This window comes from Parasteatoda tepidariorum, chromosome 10, assembly GCF_043381705.1.
Source record: "Parasteatoda tepidariorum isolate YZ-2023 chromosome 10, CAS_Ptep_4.0, whole genome shotgun sequence".
NCBI classification, from domain to species: domain Eukaryota; kingdom Metazoa; phylum Arthropoda; class Arachnida; order Araneae; family Theridiidae; genus Parasteatoda; species Parasteatoda tepidariorum.
In genome coordinates, this window is record NC_092213.1 from 84,202,089 (window position 1) to 84,222,442 (window position 20,354).

The window sequence follows — 20,354 nt, forward strand, 5'->3', positions numbered from 1 at the left end:
ATTGGGAGATATTTGCCTTAATGGAGGACTTTCTGATGGAACTAACCCACATTTGCGAGAGGAAAACCACTAAAAATCTCCCATGGTTAGCTTGAAGGCAAGGGGACTCTTATCCGTGATCGGTCTACCACTGAGGATATTTTACGCCAGCACTGTGATCAGTGCAAGCCCGATGCAGAATTCGTATAGACCAATCATCGCTGGGATTTGAATCCAGTTCACCTTATTAGAAGGCAAACGCTATGTCCCCTGAGCCATCATGGCTCATCAGAGATTGCCAAATTGGTGAGAAAATTGTTTTGCCACAATTTTATATACATGAAAAATATGCCAGTAGTTCAAATTACTAACTTTACTAGCATGTGAGGGAACAGTGAAACAGTCCTAAATACTGAACTTCATTGTTATACTTTAGTTAGTTTACTGTGAACATTTAATTATTTCTGTTATTATGAAGTAACCTTTTTTAATTTTAGATCCTATGTATTATCCGTGCTGTGAGAGCTGATGTCAAAACCTTCACTTTTGAGGGAACTGAACTAAATTTAAATCCAAACTGTTATGTGTGCATCACAATGAATCCGGGCTATGCTGGAAGGTCAGAATTACCAGACAATCTCAAAGTAAGACGATAAACATGAAAAGACTAGTTTAAATAATAGTAGTTGCAGTTTAGAATTCAAAGCAATAAAGTTTCTGTAAAAACAGAAGCGGTTCTCACACTATAAATAATATTGAATAATTCATTTGTATGTTTGTGCTCTTTTCGTTATACATTATTCATTATAACATGGTGTGTCACATTTTTGAAAATTGCTTAAAGGTACTTATTTTTGATTTATGTTTTTTAAAAGCCCTTAAAGATGCTTATTTTTTTTGGGTTTGTAAAAATTGCTTAATTTTCCATCTTTTAAAAAGAAATTTTTTCTTTGCTGTGTTGATTATCCTTCTAAATTACAAAAAATTCATGGTTTTTTAAATGTTCTCCTCAATATTTATCAGAAACCAGTTATTTTATCATGATTATGTAAAGTTTTTGAAAATATTTTTGAATTTTATTGATTTTATGTTTTATAAATTAAGAGCTTTAAGCGATAGAAAAAAAAGGATTTTTATTTCTACACAGATCCTAATTGTGATTTTTTTGAAAAGTGATTAATAATATTTTTTGAGTGCTTAAAAAGGACTTAAAAGGTACTTATTTTTTGTTGAAAAATCTGGCTACGCACCCTGTTATAAATTAAAATTACTTTAACGAATTGTACTCTTATGGGTCAGGGTCGTAATTAAGCAATGTTGGATGAGATCAAACAAAAATTGAGCTACCAGGCTTTCGAAAGAATTGCAACCAAACAGGAAAGTAACCAATTACTATGCTTCCACAAATCTGTTACTATATGGAATAAAGAACTGTATATGTTGACTGCATCTTGCTTTTTTCATAATTTTAGCATTTATAGAAATAACTTATATGGCACTACAGCCTGCTGTAGTGCTATATAAATAGGAAATGAACGGGCTGACATGTTGGCTGAGAGGCTTCAGCATTGCATCCACCTTCTCATCCAGTTCCTCTTAGAAATGCAAGACAGCTTCTTAAGAGCAAATTCAGACAAAGAAAAATATCTGCTCTTTGGGACTTAGCTGATGGAAAATCCTGGGCTAGCCTTCTTGATGGCCAGCAGTGCTCTCATCTTTCCCTCCTTTCCAGGGCCGAGGGAGTTGCTTGTCTTAGAATAATTACTGAACATAACTACTTGCAGGCCCATCTATTTGAAATTAACCTGGTCAATTCACCTCTTTGTGTGCTCTGTAACATTTTGCCTAAGACTGGGGAGCATCTATTTTATTGCCCCTCTCTTCTTGACATTTGTTTCTGTGACAACTTTCATACCCTCTCACCATCTGGATCTATTTCACTATTGTATTGGACTGCCTTATGTCTGAAAAGATGATGGCGAGCGTAATTTTTAAAAAAATAAAATAAAAACTACAGCCTGCTGTGAGCATTGGCCTGCTTAACAATATCATTCCAGACTTTTTTATTTATAGTTTTAAGTTTTCAGTTTTTGGCCCTCAAGGTGGTTAGATCTCTGGTGCTATCGTCCATCCATCTATTTTTCAGTCTTCCTTTTTTATCAAGTTCAAAAGTTTCCAATTTAAAAGTTTTTTTTTAGATTTTATTTATCATTTAATCTTTCAATGTACACCAGCCATACCAAATGTCTGGATTTAATAAGTCGAATTATTTTATTTATTAATTAATTATATTTATAGAAATTACTTTTCTTAAGAAGAAGAATTTCATTCTAAGGACTACAGAGAGAAACCCAGTACCACTTCCTTAAATATTTTTTAAAAAAATGTTCAATATTAAATTAAAGAAAATTTATGACTTAAAAAAACCCTATTATTATTGTTTTTGGAGAAAAAAAACCTATTAAAACATTTTAATGAGTTCCAAGTTGGCAAAAAAAGCAATAATATTAAAATATTGTTGCTTTTTTTGTTTCCTTATTTTCCTCTCAAATATTGGGATACAAGTTTCCTCCAGTTTAGTCATTGTCCAAGCTTAAGAAGCATATGTCAAAACTGGCCTGTCAAGAATTTTGTAGAATATTTATATAATTATTGTTTTTTGACTCTTATCAATGTTTTAAAATTTATATCAGTAAAGTAACTTCTTTTTAATAAAAATATTGTCTTAACTTTCTGTCGTAATTTATTTTTGTTAGTAATTTTTAAATTATTATTTTTTAAAAGTTATCCTTCCTATAATAATATTGTGGTACTTATTAACAGGTGCTGTTTCGTACTGTGGCCATGATGGTGCCAGACTATGCCATGATTGGAGAGATCTCGCTATATTCCTATGGATACTTAGACGCCAGGAATCTGGCAGTGAAAATAGTGACCACCTACAGACTGTGCTCTGAACAGCTCTCATCCCAGAGCCACTATGATTATGGAATGCGAGCTGTAAAAGCAGTTTTAGCTTCTTCTGGAAATCTGAAATTGAAATTTCCCGATGCGGAGGAAGACATACTGGTACGTTTATGAACCTGTCAAATACACAACAATTTATGGAGGAGATCCCTGTGGCTGAATTTTTTCAGGCTTTCTACAAAAAACTTCCCTAGCACCAATATATTGCTTTAAAATAATTTTAATTATAACAGTTACTAATTTAAAGTAACAGAAACGTTAGGTCTACAGAAGAAAGTATAGAATATAAAAAATTTTAATTGTAAAAGTTGTATTTTTTTAATTCTAATATTATATGCAATATTCTCGCATTTTGTAGGCGGAAAAATGCACTAATTATTTCCTCTTTCCAATTTTATAAATCATTACACAAATTAAAATTCGTAAATAAATCAAATGATAGGAAATTAAGATTCGTACATAAATTAAAAGTCGTAAAATCCGTGCAGTAACTCCCAAAGTAAAGATCAAGAATCACATGAATAGGACTCTTTAAAAAGGAGATACTCAAATAAGTATATGTAAAATATAGAGTTCTTTAAAGAAAGAAAATGAAAGAAAGAACATCATTTCTAGAGCGAACTATCTTTTAAACTTTCATGATTTCTGAATTTTTTATTTTAGATTATTATTTTGAATTTCTAGCTGAAGCCAGTCATTACAGATTTATTTTTAAAATCTCAAATGAGAATAGAAAAATCCAGATTGTTTCTTTCCTTTTTGATGAGCAAGAAAGACATCTTTGAAAAAAAAATTCTGCAGAAAAGGAAAAACATTTTTCGAGAAATTAAGCAGAAAAGAAAACCAAGATTTTTTCCTGTCCAAATGAAAAATCTTTTTGAAAAAACTCTGTAACGTTCTGCCACAATGTCGCCGTGTCGCCTCAATTCTGCCATGGGGGGAGGAGATATGAAAAAAAAATTATGTAGCATCCTCTTGTATGCGCAATTCTCCATCCAAAAATGAAGAAATTAAACACCAACAGATTTATTTAGACAGAATAAAATCAAATTTTTAAAATAGCCTCTAAATTAGTTTTAGAAAGAGAAAATAAAATGATTCTGGGTACCAAATTACTTTGCAGTTTTTCCTTGAGGCAAGTGCTTGATGATTTCTTATTTAAAAACTTGTTTTTAAATATAACATGTATTGAAATTCTATTTCGTTTATCAATATATAGAGTTCTTATAAATCGCATTGTAATATACGGATAAAGAATTTATAAAAGGAATTTATATATAACGAATTTATAGTCGGCACATTATCACAATTTAATTTATATGTTTGGTTTTTTTTCATCTCGGAGAAAACTTGGAGAGGAGAAATTTGAAAGAAAAATTTAAGTTGCAGATGATGAATATCAAATTAAAATCTTTTCATTTTAAGGGAAGAATTTAACAGAATTGTAATTTATCGTGTTCTGATAAGTATTTAAAGTTTCTTCAAATCAAATTCATTATCATACTATCACAGGTACTTTGCAGAGAAATAATATAATAAGCAGAAAAATGCTTATTTCATCTCTTTTTATGGTATCAATTAAAAAAAAAAGAAAAACAGAAACCTATTTTTCATGAATGAAGAGGGTAAAATCTTTACTTTTTTTTTTATTTGCCTGCAATTTTTTCTCCATTTTTTTTTTTAATAATCTGAAATAGAAAATTTGCAGACGCTGTGAAGATTTGTAGCTCCCACTGCTACCTGGCTTGCAAGCAAACTTGGATCAGCCAATCAGGTTCTATAAACGCATGTGACATTGCTTGCAGGTATCAAATTAATTCTGCTCTGACAATTGATTCAGTGTGATAATTAGCCCAAGCCAAGCTGTTATGTTAACTCAGCATACTCAACCATGTGATTAGACATTACCGTGTGATTAATTGCAAGTACCCAATTGCTTATGTTCTATAATATCTTTTTATAGGAAATGAAAATAATGCTTTTAATCTGGCTAATCAAAAAAATAAAAAATACAAAATCTTGCAGAATTCAAATAAAATATGTTTTGTGGTTATGTGTAATCAGTTCTGCAACTAATGACTGGCATATATTTCCAACCATTTCTGCAATATGGCGTACCATTTTTCAGGGTTATTTAAGCCATTGGGGCGTAACTACCACTAATAATATTAAATTCCAATTCAGTAGTATCTAAGACTTGTTGACTTGATTCTATCAAGAGGCTCTTAATGGTAGAAAAAGGTTGACAGGGTCGATTTCAAGATTCCCCCATAATGGTGACCTGCGAACATGATATGAACTCTTCAACATCGATAGATGGTTCACATTAAATGGTTGATTACCTCACAAAATAGCGCTAAAAAATCTGGTTAGGTAAATAAATTTCTCCCGGCCAAAATATAAAAATGAAGAAGAAAAAATAATGAGCAAAATGCTATAAATAAAAAAAATTCATAAATAAATAAAACAGCTTTAATCAACAAGTGATATTGATTCATTGAATTCTATAACAGATAAAAATTCTGGAAGGGGAGAAATGTCGCGTAACCATAACTAATAATATTAAATACCAATTCAGTAGTATAAAAGACTTATTAACTTGATTCTATCTTCAGTTACCTTTTGATCGATGAAGGTTGACATAGTCGATAATTAAATCCCCACTCTACCTCTGACCCTCATAACCTTTTTAAATAATTAGATCTTATTTTCACAGATTATATGTTAACAATTGTTTCTACTTTGATGAAAAATACTGACCATGTATTATAATTTTCAGAATATTTTTCTTAAACTAACATGTTGATATTGGTGCAAAAAAATATCTTGATTTCTTCTTTTAGCTTCTGAGATCTATTTTGGATGTGAATTTGCCAAAGTTTTTGTCTCACGACATTCCATTATTTGAGGGAATCATATCAGATCTTTTCCCTGGTATCACTTTACCCAAACCTGACTATCAAGTGAGTGATTTGCATTATTCACATAACAATGATGTATATTTATTGTGTGATACAATAAAAGCTGCATTATCAGGGCTGGGTGGGTAGCATTTTTAAAAAGTGCTTAAAGGTGCTTATTTTCGATTTTCGTGGTTTAAAAGTGCTTTTTTTAATGGGTGTTTTTAAAAAGTGCTTAATTTTTCCCTTTTCCAAAATGAAATTTTTTTTCTTTACCATGTTGATATTCGCCACGAATTATGCAAAAAGACATTGTCCTATTCAACGTTTTCACGATTAATTCAACCCCAAACTATTTCGGCTTGCCGTTGGTCCGTAGTGTTTGAAAACACCATTCTTGTTACATGTTTGATAAAATATTTGCGAGTCCACATTTGCATATACTGAGCTGGATTCAGTGCGAAGGATTTTCGTCTCTTATGTGCAAAAGAGCAAAAGCGCAAAAGAGTGTCATTCTTTCTAAACTAGACTAACTTCTACTAAAACTTGCTTAAGAAAAAAAATTTCCCATGTAAATTTCCAAACATTATGTGTTTTTTTTAAAACTTTGCTGTTAGCCAAATTCTGGATTGTTTGACTTTTATTGTTAATACTGGATTGCCACTCCGAAGAGAGAACAGGGAAAACATGGAAAAATAAAGGGAATCACTTCAAAATAACAGGGAATTTTGTTTCTCATTTTTGTCTTTTAAAAAATGGTGACCACTCAAAGCACAATCTATGGGATATTTAACAATGATTTTTCCAGCAATTAAAACTAGTATAGTTAGCTCAATATAGCTTGCGCTAGAGCACAGTGATTGTATGTTTTCGCTTGATATATTGTGTACATGTACAGGGAATTTTTTCCCCTCCAAAATAGAGTGGCAAACCTATATTTTTGTTTTGAATAAACCATTTAGACCAGGGTTTTCTGACNGTGCTTAATTTTCCCTTTTCCAAAATGAAATTTTTTTTCTTTACCATGCTGATATTCGCCACGAATTATGCAAAAAGACATTGTCCTATTCAACGTTTTCACAATTAATTCAACCTCAAACTATTTCGGCTTGCCGTTGGCCCGTAGTGTTTGAAAACACCATTCTTGTTACATGTTTGATAAAATACTTGCGAGTTCACATTTGCGTATACTGTGCTGGATTCAGTGCGAAGGATTTTTGTCTCTCATGTGCAACTCTGGTGCATTTTGTAAGAGAGATTCTCAATTTTAGAATTAATTTTCAGCCCTTTGGAATAGAACCGAAAAAACTCGAATTTTTGCTGATTACGGGGACCCACTAAACATTGTCAAATTTTTTTCTCTAATAGCGATAGAAAATCTTATTTCTTTTGTTAATTTCATCGTTGGTGACGCGCCATCGTCTTCGTCCCTAGCAAACAAGTAAAACCATCAGTAGTCAAAAACTTGCCAACCCTGTCTAATTATGATATTTTTTTAAAGTGCTTAAAAATGTGTTTTGAGGGCTTGAAAGGTGCTAATTTTTTGTTCAAAAATTTGACCATGCACCCTGCGTGGGAGTGGCTAATTCCATATCTTTGAGCAATTCCATATTCCATATCCATATTCCATATCTTCCATATAATTAATTCCATATCTTGATCTACAAGCTTGATTTTTAATATTACCTTGTGTTTAAAAAAAAGGGCCACGTCTTAATAAACATAAAAAATTATCATAAGTGACTCTTATTGAAAAGAGTAATGATAAAGAGATAAAAACTATTATAGTTATCCATAAAAATTTTTAAATGTAAATAAATATAAAAAGTAAATTTCTAAGTGGGGAAAAAAGTGCAAAAGAGTGTCATTCTTTCTAAACTAGGCTAACTTTTACTAAAACTTGCTTAAGGAAATAATTTTCCCATATAAATTTCCAAACGTTATGTGTTTTTCAATATAGCTTGCGCAAGAGCACAGTGATTGTATGTTTTTTCTTGATATATTGTGTACATGTACGGGGAATTTTTTTTCTCCAAATTAGAGTGGCAAACCTATGTTTTTGTTTTGAATAAACCATTTAGACAATGTAAATCACTTCATTTAACAAGTAGAAAATCGGTGTTTTAGGTTTTCTTGGGAGCCGTGAAAGAAGTCTGTGAAAAAAGGAATCTCCAAGCAGTGGATGTATTTATTTCTAAAATTATCCAGACGTACGAGATGATGGTTGTTAGGCATGGGTATGTGAATTTACATGTATAATTGATTTCTAATGATTACTGAAAATACTCTAGATGCAGCATATTCTTTTCTGCCATTAAATCTGTAAAAACACTACATTAACCCATTTTAGACTGAGCATAGAAATTTTATAAAATGGGGTATTTTCGTTGAAATATGCTTAAACTAAAAAATTCGTGACACAAAAAAATTCGTGCATAAAAAATATTTTTTTTACGAAATAAAATTATATGCATGCATTCTTTATGACATTTCTTTTACTTTTATTTTGTTCACAGATGTTGCAACTGCATTTGCCCCAAACATTTTTAAAAAGTCAAATTTGTCAATTACCATCTCAAGTTCAAAAGCTTGGTTTAAATATTTCTCAATAGAAAATGTTTACTCCAATTGAATTACTAACATTTTATAAATGACTTCAGAGTTATTAAAAATATTTATCGAAATAGTGCGTTTACGCACCTTTGGCCGAAAATGGGTTGTATAGTAGAATTTGTCTCGTGACACACTTTTGAAAAAAGTGTGAAAATAACCACATGTTGTGAGGATAACGCTCTCTGTCCACAAGAGAACTGCAAAGGTTCATCTACTGGAGACCACTGACAACTTAATATAACCTATGAATTACTGAAACACTCATGAAGACTTCAACATATTTTTATTGACAAATATGATAGAATAAAAAATGCAACACAAATATACAACTTAAAAAAGAATTAAAATGATGATGAATGCAGCACAAATAAATTATTTACGCTAACACATTAAAAAAGTGACTTAAGCAGCATAAAAGTATGAGTGATAGGTTTATTTAAATCCATCTTGAGTTGCATTAGATCATTGCCAACAGGATCTAACCAGAGTGAACTGTTATGATTGTCTTTAAATTTAAAACAAAGGCAAACTCTAATCTTTGAGGTAGTATGACCCTGCATTCAATTAACTGCTTCTTGGTGATAAACAACGTATTCACTCAAATAGGTGAAATTAACAAAGAAACCCCATTACTAACTAAACCTAAGAATTTGGCTGCAGAAAGGCCGATTTGATGTCATCAAATGAGAGAACGTTACAAACTACACAATCAATTCAATCGTCTAAAGTACTAGAAAACTTAAATCAAGTAAAAGACCAAGTTTATGGTTGTAGTTAATCTCATATTTTGGTTTGTTGAATTATTTATATATGTCATCCATTTTGTATGAAAGATAATACTAAGTTTTTGCAGACCCTAAAAGAACCTTTCATTAACTCTCAGAATATCAAATGCTGGAAGCCTTGAGTTTATTTATATATTATTGTAAAAGATTATAGATCAACCAATCCAAAAATAAATTGATTTAAGACATAAAACTGAATAAAAAAGATGCACTTATTTTTAATTTACTTTTTTTAAAAGCCTTTAAAGGTGCTTTTTTTTATTCAGGGTTTGTGAAGGGTGCCTAATTTTCTATCTTTTAAAAAGCTAGTGTTTCTTTGCTGTGTGGATTGTCATTCTAAATTACAAAAAATGCAAGCTTTTCACAATTTTCTCTGGAATATTTATCAGAAACTAGTTATTTTATCATGATTATGTAAAGTTTTTGAATTTTATTGATTTCATATTTATAAATTAAGAACTGTAAATGATAGAAACTTTTTTATTACCTCACAGATCCTAATTATTTTTTTTGAGGGGGGGGGGAAGTGATTAAAAATATTTTTGAGTGCTTAAAAGGTGCTTACTTTTTGTTGAAAAATCTGGCTACTCACCCTGAAAAAAAAGGTGAAGCATTTTGTTTTTCTGGTATTTCAACTTTCTCTTAGAGTAGTTTCATATAAAAAAAAATCATGATAGGATGTCAAATAAAAGCTAAAGGTAAAATTAACTTAAACTTGTCTTGTTTAAATTGAACATTTGATAATTGTAGATCTCCAAAATAATTGTTTTTGTTTTAAAAAAATGTATTATTCTGTTCTGTATAATTTTTTTTTATCCTGAAATTTTGTCTACAGATTTTAATACACATAAATGCAATCAATTTAAATTATGTACCTTTAGAAAATTCTTTGAACTTTACATTTTACTCACAAGTTAGCCTCAGTTTATTATTGTTTACTATTCTATTAAAATTTTTTGCTAAATACAATACTCGATATTACAAAATTGTTTTATGTAGAATTGAAATTTAAACTTGATAACGTTATCATTTGTTATTATTATTATTATATTTTTCTCCAAAATATTCATCAAAATATTTTCAGACCAAATTTTATTTATTTATTTTTCAAATTTTGTCTGCAATATTGCTTGCTTTGCTTAAATTTTATTTTATACTTCTCATTAAACATTATAAGTGATGCGTAATATTTTAAATTAAATGTTATTGATCCACTTAAGTTTTTATAATTATTCTTAAAAATCATTTGATTTTTATTTCTATTATGAACTTTTTCCATCACAATCACTCTAACTCTATATCTAAATTTATAGCTCCTTGATGTAGCATAACATATTCTAATTTCAACAACACTGCTAATTTTATCTAAATTTGGGTTAGTAATATTTTGCGAAATAATAATTTAGAAATTACTTTTAAAATGTCGTATTCAGAAACATAATGCTTTATAGAAATTCCAATTATTATTTTTTAATTAGGCTCTGAGTTTAGTTGTTGGAGTACTAGAAAATGAGAAAATTTGTCAGTTTTCAGTATTTGTTTTTTTAAAACCTGCTGTATTTAGAATTGTTTCTTTCTGGATAGTTTTATGCTTGTTGGTGCTCCAAATGCTGGGAAGACATCCGTCTTGCATGTCCTGGCTGACACCCTATCCCTCCTCAAAGAAAGAGGTGACATGGAGGAGGAAGCAGTTACTTATCGAACTGTGAATCCAAAGTCTGTTACGATGGGACAACTGTTTGGAGAATTTGATCCTGTCACATATGAGGTTAGTAAGGGTCTCTTGAGGGCGAATCTCTGTTGATGGCAGGCATTTAGTGCCCATGCATAGTTAGTCACTAACGGTACATTGCCCTTTTAAACTTTGCTAATGTGGGGTGAAATTAACAGCATCAACCACAGGGCGGTAAAAAAGTTGTCAGCAAGTTGCCACCATATTAAGGGGGAACCCCACCCTGAAATGGTAAAATATTAACGTTTTTCTTGAATTTTTTTTAAGTAATAGAGACAATGCAGAGACTCCTTGTTTTTTTATGTTATTTAGCTACAATTTAAGTGTGTTTTAAAATTTTTTCTTTTTCAAAATAATAAAAAATAAGTTGGTGGCAGCTCCGTGTGTGGCTGGTCATCAAAAAGTAGCACCTCACTGGCCTCATGGATTTAGAAGTCCTGAAACATAGGAAAACGATTTTGTTTAGATTTTCTGAAACATAAAGACATTATCTAAAAAGTAGCATAGCGGTTTTTTGATATTCACAAAATTACCAAAATGGCGGCAACTTGAAAAAAAAGTTAAGTTTTCCATTAAAAAAATATTCATTAAAATACTAATATAAAATCGAAATATAAAAATATAAAAAAATCCTGTGCTACTTTCTAAAGAATATATTTTTACGTAATTTAAAATAAAGAACAGCTTATTTCGTTGTGTAGATCATGAGATAAACGGTAGGCCAGGTCAAAAAGCAGCGTTTTGAGAAAAACTTGTTTTAAGTTTTGGCTTATGTTCAATCTATTAAATTAGTAATGACGAACCTTTATTCCGTCAACAGAATGGATGAGACACAAAGAGAATGTCGCCCCTCCTAATCCGGCCGAACGCGCCTTTCTACTTGCTTAGGGACGACTCTCTCATTTCCGGTATAACTTCCAAACAAAGCTAAGTACCGAGAAATCGTTTTAGACAGACATTGGGAAGGGTACAAAGATTCGAAAAATGCAAAAAATAAATTTTCAAATTTTTGAAATATTCAGGATGTCCTTAACACTTGTTTCTCGAAAATGCACCCCATGTATTATTTTTTTAATAAATATGAAATTATGAATGTTTTACAATATTCTTAATTGCTTCATTTCACACTTGTTTCATTGTGCTGGAAAAGCCTGGTTGGTACGGCATGGAGAATATTTGCTACGATCTGCTCAGAAAACTAAGTTTATTTGCTCCAAAACACATTTTTTTCTGCTCCAACATGATTATGCTACTGTTCCATTCCTGGATGTATGAATGGGTCTACCCTCTAAGCTGTGGCTGACGACGTGTTCTCTGCCATGGATGGGGTCACTAAAAAACAAGAAATTCACCCTCTGCCCTAAATTTGCTTGGTTTCACCAAGCAGGCTTGCTGATATTGGCAAGTGGGATTAGAAAAAACAATAACAACACTTATTTCATAAATTTTTTCATCATTTTAGAAATCCTGCCTTGTAATGATTACCATATTTTGAAAAAGGCTTTTAAAAAATGTGTCTTCCATTATTAATAACCACAGTTTTTTTTTAATTGATTCAATTCACAATTTTTGGACATGTCGCTACGTGTTTTTAAAAAAAAGTTAATCTTGATAAAATTTTTAGAACTGGCCACTGATTTTGCCCTAGAATTGCTAATGCAGTGAAAGCTGTTAACTTTTGTTCTCTTCTAAGTTGACCTCTTTTACCAAGAAACTAAGTATATTTTATATACTGAAATAAAGAAAAATCCTTTGCAACCTGTCTATGTTGTATGTTGACTGCTGAAATAAGTCAAATTTGTTTAGGAGTGTTTTTAAGTGCCCTTCATAAGTCGACCAACAAGGAAGAAAAACAGGAAGTTTTCTATATTATGTTTATTAGAACTTTATTTTATTTACAAAATAGTATTAAGAGCTAACTACTAGATTTATATGCAGATTTTGTACTCTTAACAGTATCTGCTTCTTAAAGATTTCAAAAATCATAATGTTTTTAAGAGGTAATTAGGGGAGTAACCCCTGGTTCGTCGACGCTCACCAACCCCGATGATTGCTTTGCTATGATTGCTGTTTCTTTGCATAAAATAGTTGAAATTATTCAACTAAAAATATATGTCCTAAAAAGAACACTTGTGCCTCCACTTTCCGCTTCAAAATATTCCCCTTATGATACTATTAACATCTATAAGTGGAAATAAATCATTCTTCTAAGTAATCATTTTCTAGAATAACATTTATAATTAAAAGTATATTGTTATAACGAATTTGGGCAGTTCACAACTGTTGGTGAGTTTTTGCTTACCAAACAGACGAATGTATATTTTAAATACAATTTTTGCATTCATCACTTTGTGCATGAAGTTGAAAGTTAAGTTCTAAATCATTTAACGAATCTCTTTAACCATAATAGTAGGTTAATGTAATTTGCTTCAAAAAAATAATAATTGTAATACGATCAGACACTGTTAATAGATAGTAAAATCAAACACTGAGTTAAATAACTTTATCTTAAAATATAACTTAGAATTACATTATTCTAATACAGTAGGGAACCGATTATCCGGAACGATCGGGACTCATCGCTATTCCGGATAACTGATTTTTCCGGTTTTCTGAATCGCTACAAAAAGCCGTTTTTTTATTGTTAAACCCAACTAAAAAAATATTTTTTTGTGGAAATAATCTTAAAAAGAAGAAAAAACGATGGAGTAATACACTAATGATTATTTCCAAAATGATGGTAAGGTAAACATCTTTCAAAAAAGAACGAAAAATCCTGAAATCTTATGAGGAAATTTTTTTTTTTTTAAAAAATGGTGGGAAAATGTATCGAATTTCTTTCCGGTTTTTTGGTTTTCCTGTTTTCTGATTTCCGGATAACGGGTTCTGTACTGTTATAATAAAAACAATCTGCCTAAAGTCTTAATTTAGACAAAACAAAATCAAAAACCTAATAATAGCAGTATAGGATATTTAAGCCTTTAAATAATGGAATTAAAAATATTTATAGGAAAACAATAAATTTATGACTTACCTCAATTTTATGCTGATGACAACCAAAACAAATTGAAAATAGTGTGGGAAAACTGGATCCTACCATGTGATTTTCAAACTAATAAAAATATATTGACAACAATGAAAAACTACAACACCATCATTACATTTATATATATAGTAAGAAATAATGATTATTTATTATTATAATTTTACTCCTTGTTTTTTGATGCTGTTATTTTAAATAAAAACCTATGATTGAAATAATATTTAAATGAGGTACCTTTTGTCAAAAGTAAACATGTAATTTAAAATCGTCATATGTCTTAATTCTCTATATAGTGGTCCGATGGCATTGTGGCTATTACATTTCGGGAATTTGCTTTTTCTAAAAGCCCTAACAGGAAGTGGGTAGTATTCGATGGTCCAGTTGATACCCTCTGGATAGAAAGCATGAACACTGTCTTGGATGATAACAAAAAAGTAAGGTTTATGTTTTTCTATTTGTATACTGTATACTTTCTACCTATCTATCAGTATGTATCTATATCTATGTGTGCAGATTGTGGCTTTTGAATGATTCTTGTTGCACCGTTTTCCTTAATTTAGCCAAAAAAGTTCTGAAAACTGGATAGGTTGGAAAAAAAAATATAATGAAATTTTTGAAACATCATATCAGTATACAGTAAAAGCTTGTCATAACAAGAATTCATAATAACATCATATTAGCTTTTTGCTATAAGCAAATACTTATATCGTAATAAAAAGACTAAAAAAAGGTAATAGGCATATTTACCTTTATTTCTTCTGTTTTGAACAACTGTTTTGAATTAATATACGCATATAGAATAGATTGCTTTTGTCTATAGATTGTAGAATAAATTCATAGCTGCCAACTCTATTGGATTTTCCAGTAGACTACTGGATTTTGCCAGTTATTCATAGTCTACAGGTTTAATAAAAATTCTCCTGGTTTATCAAAAGTTCTCCCAGTTTTGGTACATTTTAGAAAATTCTCTAAAACTGAATAAGTTTTCTAAAAAAAAATCTTCATTGAAATAGAATTTTTAGTATAGATTATTGCTTGCTTGAATACTTAAATAAGCATGTTACTAATGCATCATGAAGCATGCCTCATTTATAGAAATCAGTTTAAAATTGTTTTTTTTTTTCTAAAATGTTCAGTTTACTTTTATTTAGAACTCTGTTTTCAATAAATTGAAAAATATTGACTCTCTTTGATGAATTAAATGCCTATTACTATTCAAAGTTATGAGTAAATATAAAGCGTAACATTTCAAGTTTGTTTAATGTCAATCATAACTGGAAAATATTGCAGTTTTATTATTTTGATGACTATAAAAATCCCTAAAATTTCCTGTGTGTAAAATATTTATAACATCATGCAACAATTATCATGAAATTTATATTTCCTGAAATCTACTGGATTTTTTCCTATCCATATTGGCAGCTACATAAATTACATAGCTCTGTACTTTTATGAAAGGCAGAAATGTCTCAGAGAAATATGTTTGAACAACGAGTTTCTAAATCATAAAGGGAAGAAAATAAAAGGAAATGCAATACATTTTGATATCATTGATTTTAATACAAAATTTTCATGAAAGGATATAAAGGAGTGTGATATATGTGCTGTCAACAAAAGGCACATACCTTTGAAGGGCATGAAAAGATTTCTTAAAATAGCAGAATTTATCTTTCGTTAAGAAGCAGATAGCTTTTCTGATTGTTGCCCGCATAATGCACTATAAATATAAGGGGTTAAAATTGTAAGAAGAAAACAATTTTCCTTTTTTGCTTTCACCTATTGATTCCAGAAATAAATAATTATAATTTATTTTATTATTTTTCTTTCAAACTTTTCTTTTGTTAAGAAAAAATAGCTTTTCTGATAGTTGCCTGCATAATTCAAAATTTTTTCACTTTTTATAGCTTTGTCTGATGAGTGGAGAAATCATCCAAATGTCTAATTTAATGAGCATGATCTTTGAAGTCATGGATTTATCACAAGCTTCAGTAAGTGCGAAAATGATTTGCTATATTTTTGCTTTTTGCAGAGCCTGTTTTTTTTAAATTTATTATTCTTGCATAATCTTTTAGCATTTATTATTGTTGCAATTATTCCAACCTTACAGATTAAAATATTTCTTTTTAATATGTATTTGAATTATATATTTTATAACCAGTGTTGAGCAGCTGACCGAATTTTGACTGAATTTACGACAATCAAAATATGTAATAGATAGCAAGAACAGTAATTATGAGTCTTAATTGTATCGTGTTTACCACTAGGATACTCAGGCTCGTGTCTATTCTATTCTGTTTCGTCTGCCAATTTTATTATCTTCTAAAATTTTCTGTCCCTTTTTTTTATTCTGTGTCAATTAATATTATTTTTGATTATTTTATGAATGCAGTCTGTTTATTTGTTTTATGTGATATATACTCGGATGTGTCAACTATTTAAACAATCGAATAGAGAATAGAAATGCATTGGATGAAAGATATAAAAATATCTTCAAAAGATGCATTCGATAACACCAAACTTGACACCCCCTTTCAACTACTGGGGTTATGGAACAGTTTTTAAAATCTTATTCTTACTTATATTTTGTATTGCAAATTTGGTTTCTCCAGAAGAAAAAAGTGCCCCAATTTGTTCTACATTTTTCTTAGGCATTTCATTTCACATAATGTGCTGCAATCGCAAAGTAAAACTAAGCAAATAGTATCAAATAAATAAGGAAAGCAAGAAAACAGTTGCCATCTTTTTTTTCTTTCTGCCCATTAAATGTGGGCATAGTTTGTTTTCAAATTTCAGTTTGGTTAAAGATTTTCAGAAAGTAGTGTACTGTGGTTTGAAATAGGACTATTTTTAAGTAGGTTTCAACACTGTTTTCCTTTTGTAATTTGTTTGTATACGTTACTTTTGTATTGTGTATTTCTTTTCTCTTTTCCTGGAATTTTTACAAAATCTTTGGTGTACAGACAGAGCAATTTTTAGCTATTTGTCGTGCTCTCTCGATAGAAAAGGTTTTGTGTTTTTATGACTTCAGGAGCTGGTACCCCCTGACGACATCAGCTTCAGTTGTCATTTTTATATTTTCATTATTTTCTTATTTAAAATTTTCTATCAGCTGTTGATAGTGAAGCTTTAGTAGTGCTGAGCTGATAGATTGAATATCTGCCTGAGAATTTTACTTTTAGATGCTTGATCGAATGCTCTTTTCTTAAAATATTTGACAATTTCTATACTTTTTGGACACCCTGTTAATAATACTTTTCCTATTCCTTTTAGCCAGCTACAGTTAGTCGGTGTGGTATGATTTACATGGAACCCACTGCTCTTGGTCGGGTGCCCAAAGTACATTCATGGCTGAATACTATCTCGGATGCTTGGAGTGCTGATAACAAAGCTCTTATTTTCGCCCTCTGCAACTGGCTGATTGAATCAACGACAGAATTTGTGAGGAAGCATTGCAAAGTAATTTAATTTTTTTGTCATTATAATACCCACCTTCTTCCCCTTATGATAGGTCAAACATTTGGCTTTTTGCAAATCACCGTCATTTCATTTTGTAGTATGCTTCACCAATGGTTTCCAACCTAGGGGCGATGGCCTTAAAGAGTCGGGTCGATAATCCCTGGGTTTTTTAATTAATAATAATAATAAAAAAGTCAGCAAATCTCTCCATATCTGGATCCCTTCAACATGTTTAGTAGAAAGAATATTTAGTTTGGTCATCACAAAACAAAGAAGTAGATTGGACATTTGCTTCAAAGGAGACCTATGCTTAAATTTGATGAACATAAAGTCCCCTGAGGCAGAATTTCTGCGATCTATCTGCGACAAAACTCTAGCACTAATATCTTTCTGCAAGATAGTTTTACTAATAACAAACATATACGTTATTAATTTAAAATAACAAAAACGTTGTGTTTACCACAAAAAAAACTATTATATATGTTTTTTTTACTTGAACTTGTAAAATTTTTTTATTCTTATATTATTAGTGATATTCACGAATTTTATTTGGGGGAAAACTCACTACTCTAGAGAAATCAATAGCAATAACTGCCAAAAATTAGATAGAATCATTGCCTTAAAAAGTAAATACTCAAATGCATGATTCAAATTTTCCATATTATTTGAAATCTATCGGTATGTTTAAAAACCATGGGAAAATTAATATCAATAACCGTCGAAAATTAGATCGAAAAATTACATTGATTTACGATACTAACGGCGTAAATTGATCGAGTCCAAAAGTGATTATCTAAATGCATGATTTAAATATTACATGACAATTTCTGTGGAAAAGTAAATTAAAATTTTTTTACTTTTCAAAAGAAAAGTCTTTCTGCAAGAACTCCGTAACGTTCTGCGACAATGTCGCCGTGTTGCTGCGATTCTGCCACTGGGATAAAGCCTGATATCCAAACTTTAATTTAAATCCACCAAGCGCGAGGCAATAATTGAGAAAGTAAAAATGAATAATTCAGTTATCAATTTTTCCGCATTACATTAAAAAAATTCATTTGAAAAAATGTATTCTTGTTTCAATTATTTTGCTTGAAATAATATCTCTTTTTTTTTTAAAAAAAAAAAGGGATGCACATTTTGAAAGAAAAAAAAATACAAAAGTGACTGGATAAAATTACTTTATTATTTACATTTTAATTTAAATTAAAATCAGGTATAATTTAGCATATATTCAAATTTATTAATGTTCACTCGTTACAATGTTATGTCTACAATGTCTTTTTTCTATCAAAATGAAAAAAGGGGCGATAAATGTCAGCCAACTTGTAGAGGGTGGACTAGACTATAATTGGAAAATTCATTAATATTTAATAATTATCCTAACAAATTTTAGAATTATTGCGATGAACTAAAGATTTGAGTATAATAAGATTATGTGCCATCCTTTGCTCAATCAACTTGATTTATTTGACGCTAAATAATTTACCTGTATTGATCTTAGCTGTTTCGATCTTAATCAACAGGAGGTGATTCCAATGAGTGACAGTGAAAAAGTGGATTCTTTTCTCAAAATGGTGGAGATGATCATGAGTGATGCTTGCGCTGATGAGGAAGCAAAAAAGATACAGAATGACAAAAAGATTCTGAAGGGATGGATCATAGGAGTTTTTATGTTTTCTACTGTGTGGTCCATTGGCGCTACTTGTGATGAGCAAAGTCGAGAAAAATTCAGTGATTTTCTTAAGATATTGACAATTGGTGAAAATTCAAACTACCCAATACCGACTGAAGTTGGAATGAAAATTGATTGCACTTTTCCAAAAGAACTGTCTGTGTATGATTATAAATTCATGGTAAGAAGTAAATTTAGTTGCATTTTTTGCAAATTATTTTATCAATGTAACTTTTGCTTTAGAAATTATCCTCTAGTAAGCCATAAGTATTCAAGCGTAGACTATTTTTTGTACCATAATTTTCCTGAAATTTGATCGAAATAAGTCTAATAGTTTATAGATTGAAATCATCCTTCCTTGAACAAAAAGCCTTAAAACTTTTTTAAAAAAAAAACTTTGAATTCAAGATTATAGTCAAGTAATAGTGTTTAAATTATGTGGAATGTTTTATAAAGATTTGCATAAAATCCACTTTTTAAAATATTGCATATTTTTTTCATTTTGTGATAATATTTGAATATAATGAATTCATAAAGTAGTGTACATTTTTAAACTTAAAACTATGTAAATGTTGAATGCTCTTAAGATTCAAACTGTTATGTTTTAATTTAACTTTGTATAAAGATTTTTTATGTTGAATGCTCTTAAGAGTCAAACTGTTATATTTTAAAAATTTAACTTTGTGTGGGGATTTTTTTACATTATGTTCAATTATGATTCACTAAAGTAAATTATTTTTGAACTTTTGTTTTTAAAGATAAGGGGCAGAGGTCAATGGTTTTCTTGGAGAGACTCCATAGTCCCTTTGACCACTACAAATATTAGCATGAGAGACATCATAGTTCCCACTGTGGATACAGTAAGATCCTCTTACCTGATGGATCTTGGAATACGTCACAAAAGGTATTTTTTAGTTAATTATTCTTTGACTTTTTGTTTCTATATTAATGTTCATGGCAGTTTTTTAACCCACGTTCTTTAAAGTCTTGGCATACGTGCCAAGTCTCCTGTTTTTTAATGAAGACTCCTGTATTTTACAACTATCTCCTGTTTTCTCGTATATTCTCAAATTTCTCCGTATTTATTGGGATTTTAAAGAAAAGAAATTTGGCAATAAAATATCTGATGGCAAAAATACTTCTCTTTTTCCTCAACAGATAGTGCTATTTCCAGTACTGCAGTATGTTTTGTGACAATAGTTTAAGT

General features: G+C 30.2%; 1 protein-coding gene across 1 annotated transcript in view; it reads left to right on the plus strand.

Annotated features, from left to right (window-relative positions):
* LOC107454707 (dynein axonemal heavy chain 7) overlaps positions 1 to 20,354 on the plus strand; it is a 127,184-nt gene that overhangs the window by 27,816 nt on the left and 79,014 nt on the right. The window contains exons 14-23 of the mRNA XM_071187076.1: positions 477 to 623; positions 2,803 to 3,048; positions 5,790 to 5,909; positions 7,974 to 8,083; positions 10,829 to 11,012; positions 14,313 to 14,453; positions 15,924 to 16,007; positions 17,290 to 17,475; positions 18,999 to 19,328; positions 19,906 to 20,051. Of these exons, the coding sequence (XP_071043177.1) occupies positions 477 to 623; positions 2,803 to 3,048; positions 5,790 to 5,909; positions 7,974 to 8,083; positions 10,829 to 11,012; positions 14,313 to 14,453; positions 15,924 to 16,007; positions 17,290 to 17,475; positions 18,999 to 19,328; positions 19,906 to 20,051 (1,694 nt within the window). The remainder of the gene's footprint in view (positions 1 to 476; positions 624 to 2,802; positions 3,049 to 5,789; positions 5,910 to 7,973; positions 8,084 to 10,828; positions 11,013 to 14,312; positions 14,454 to 15,923; positions 16,008 to 17,289; positions 17,476 to 18,998; positions 19,329 to 19,905; positions 20,052 to 20,354) is intronic.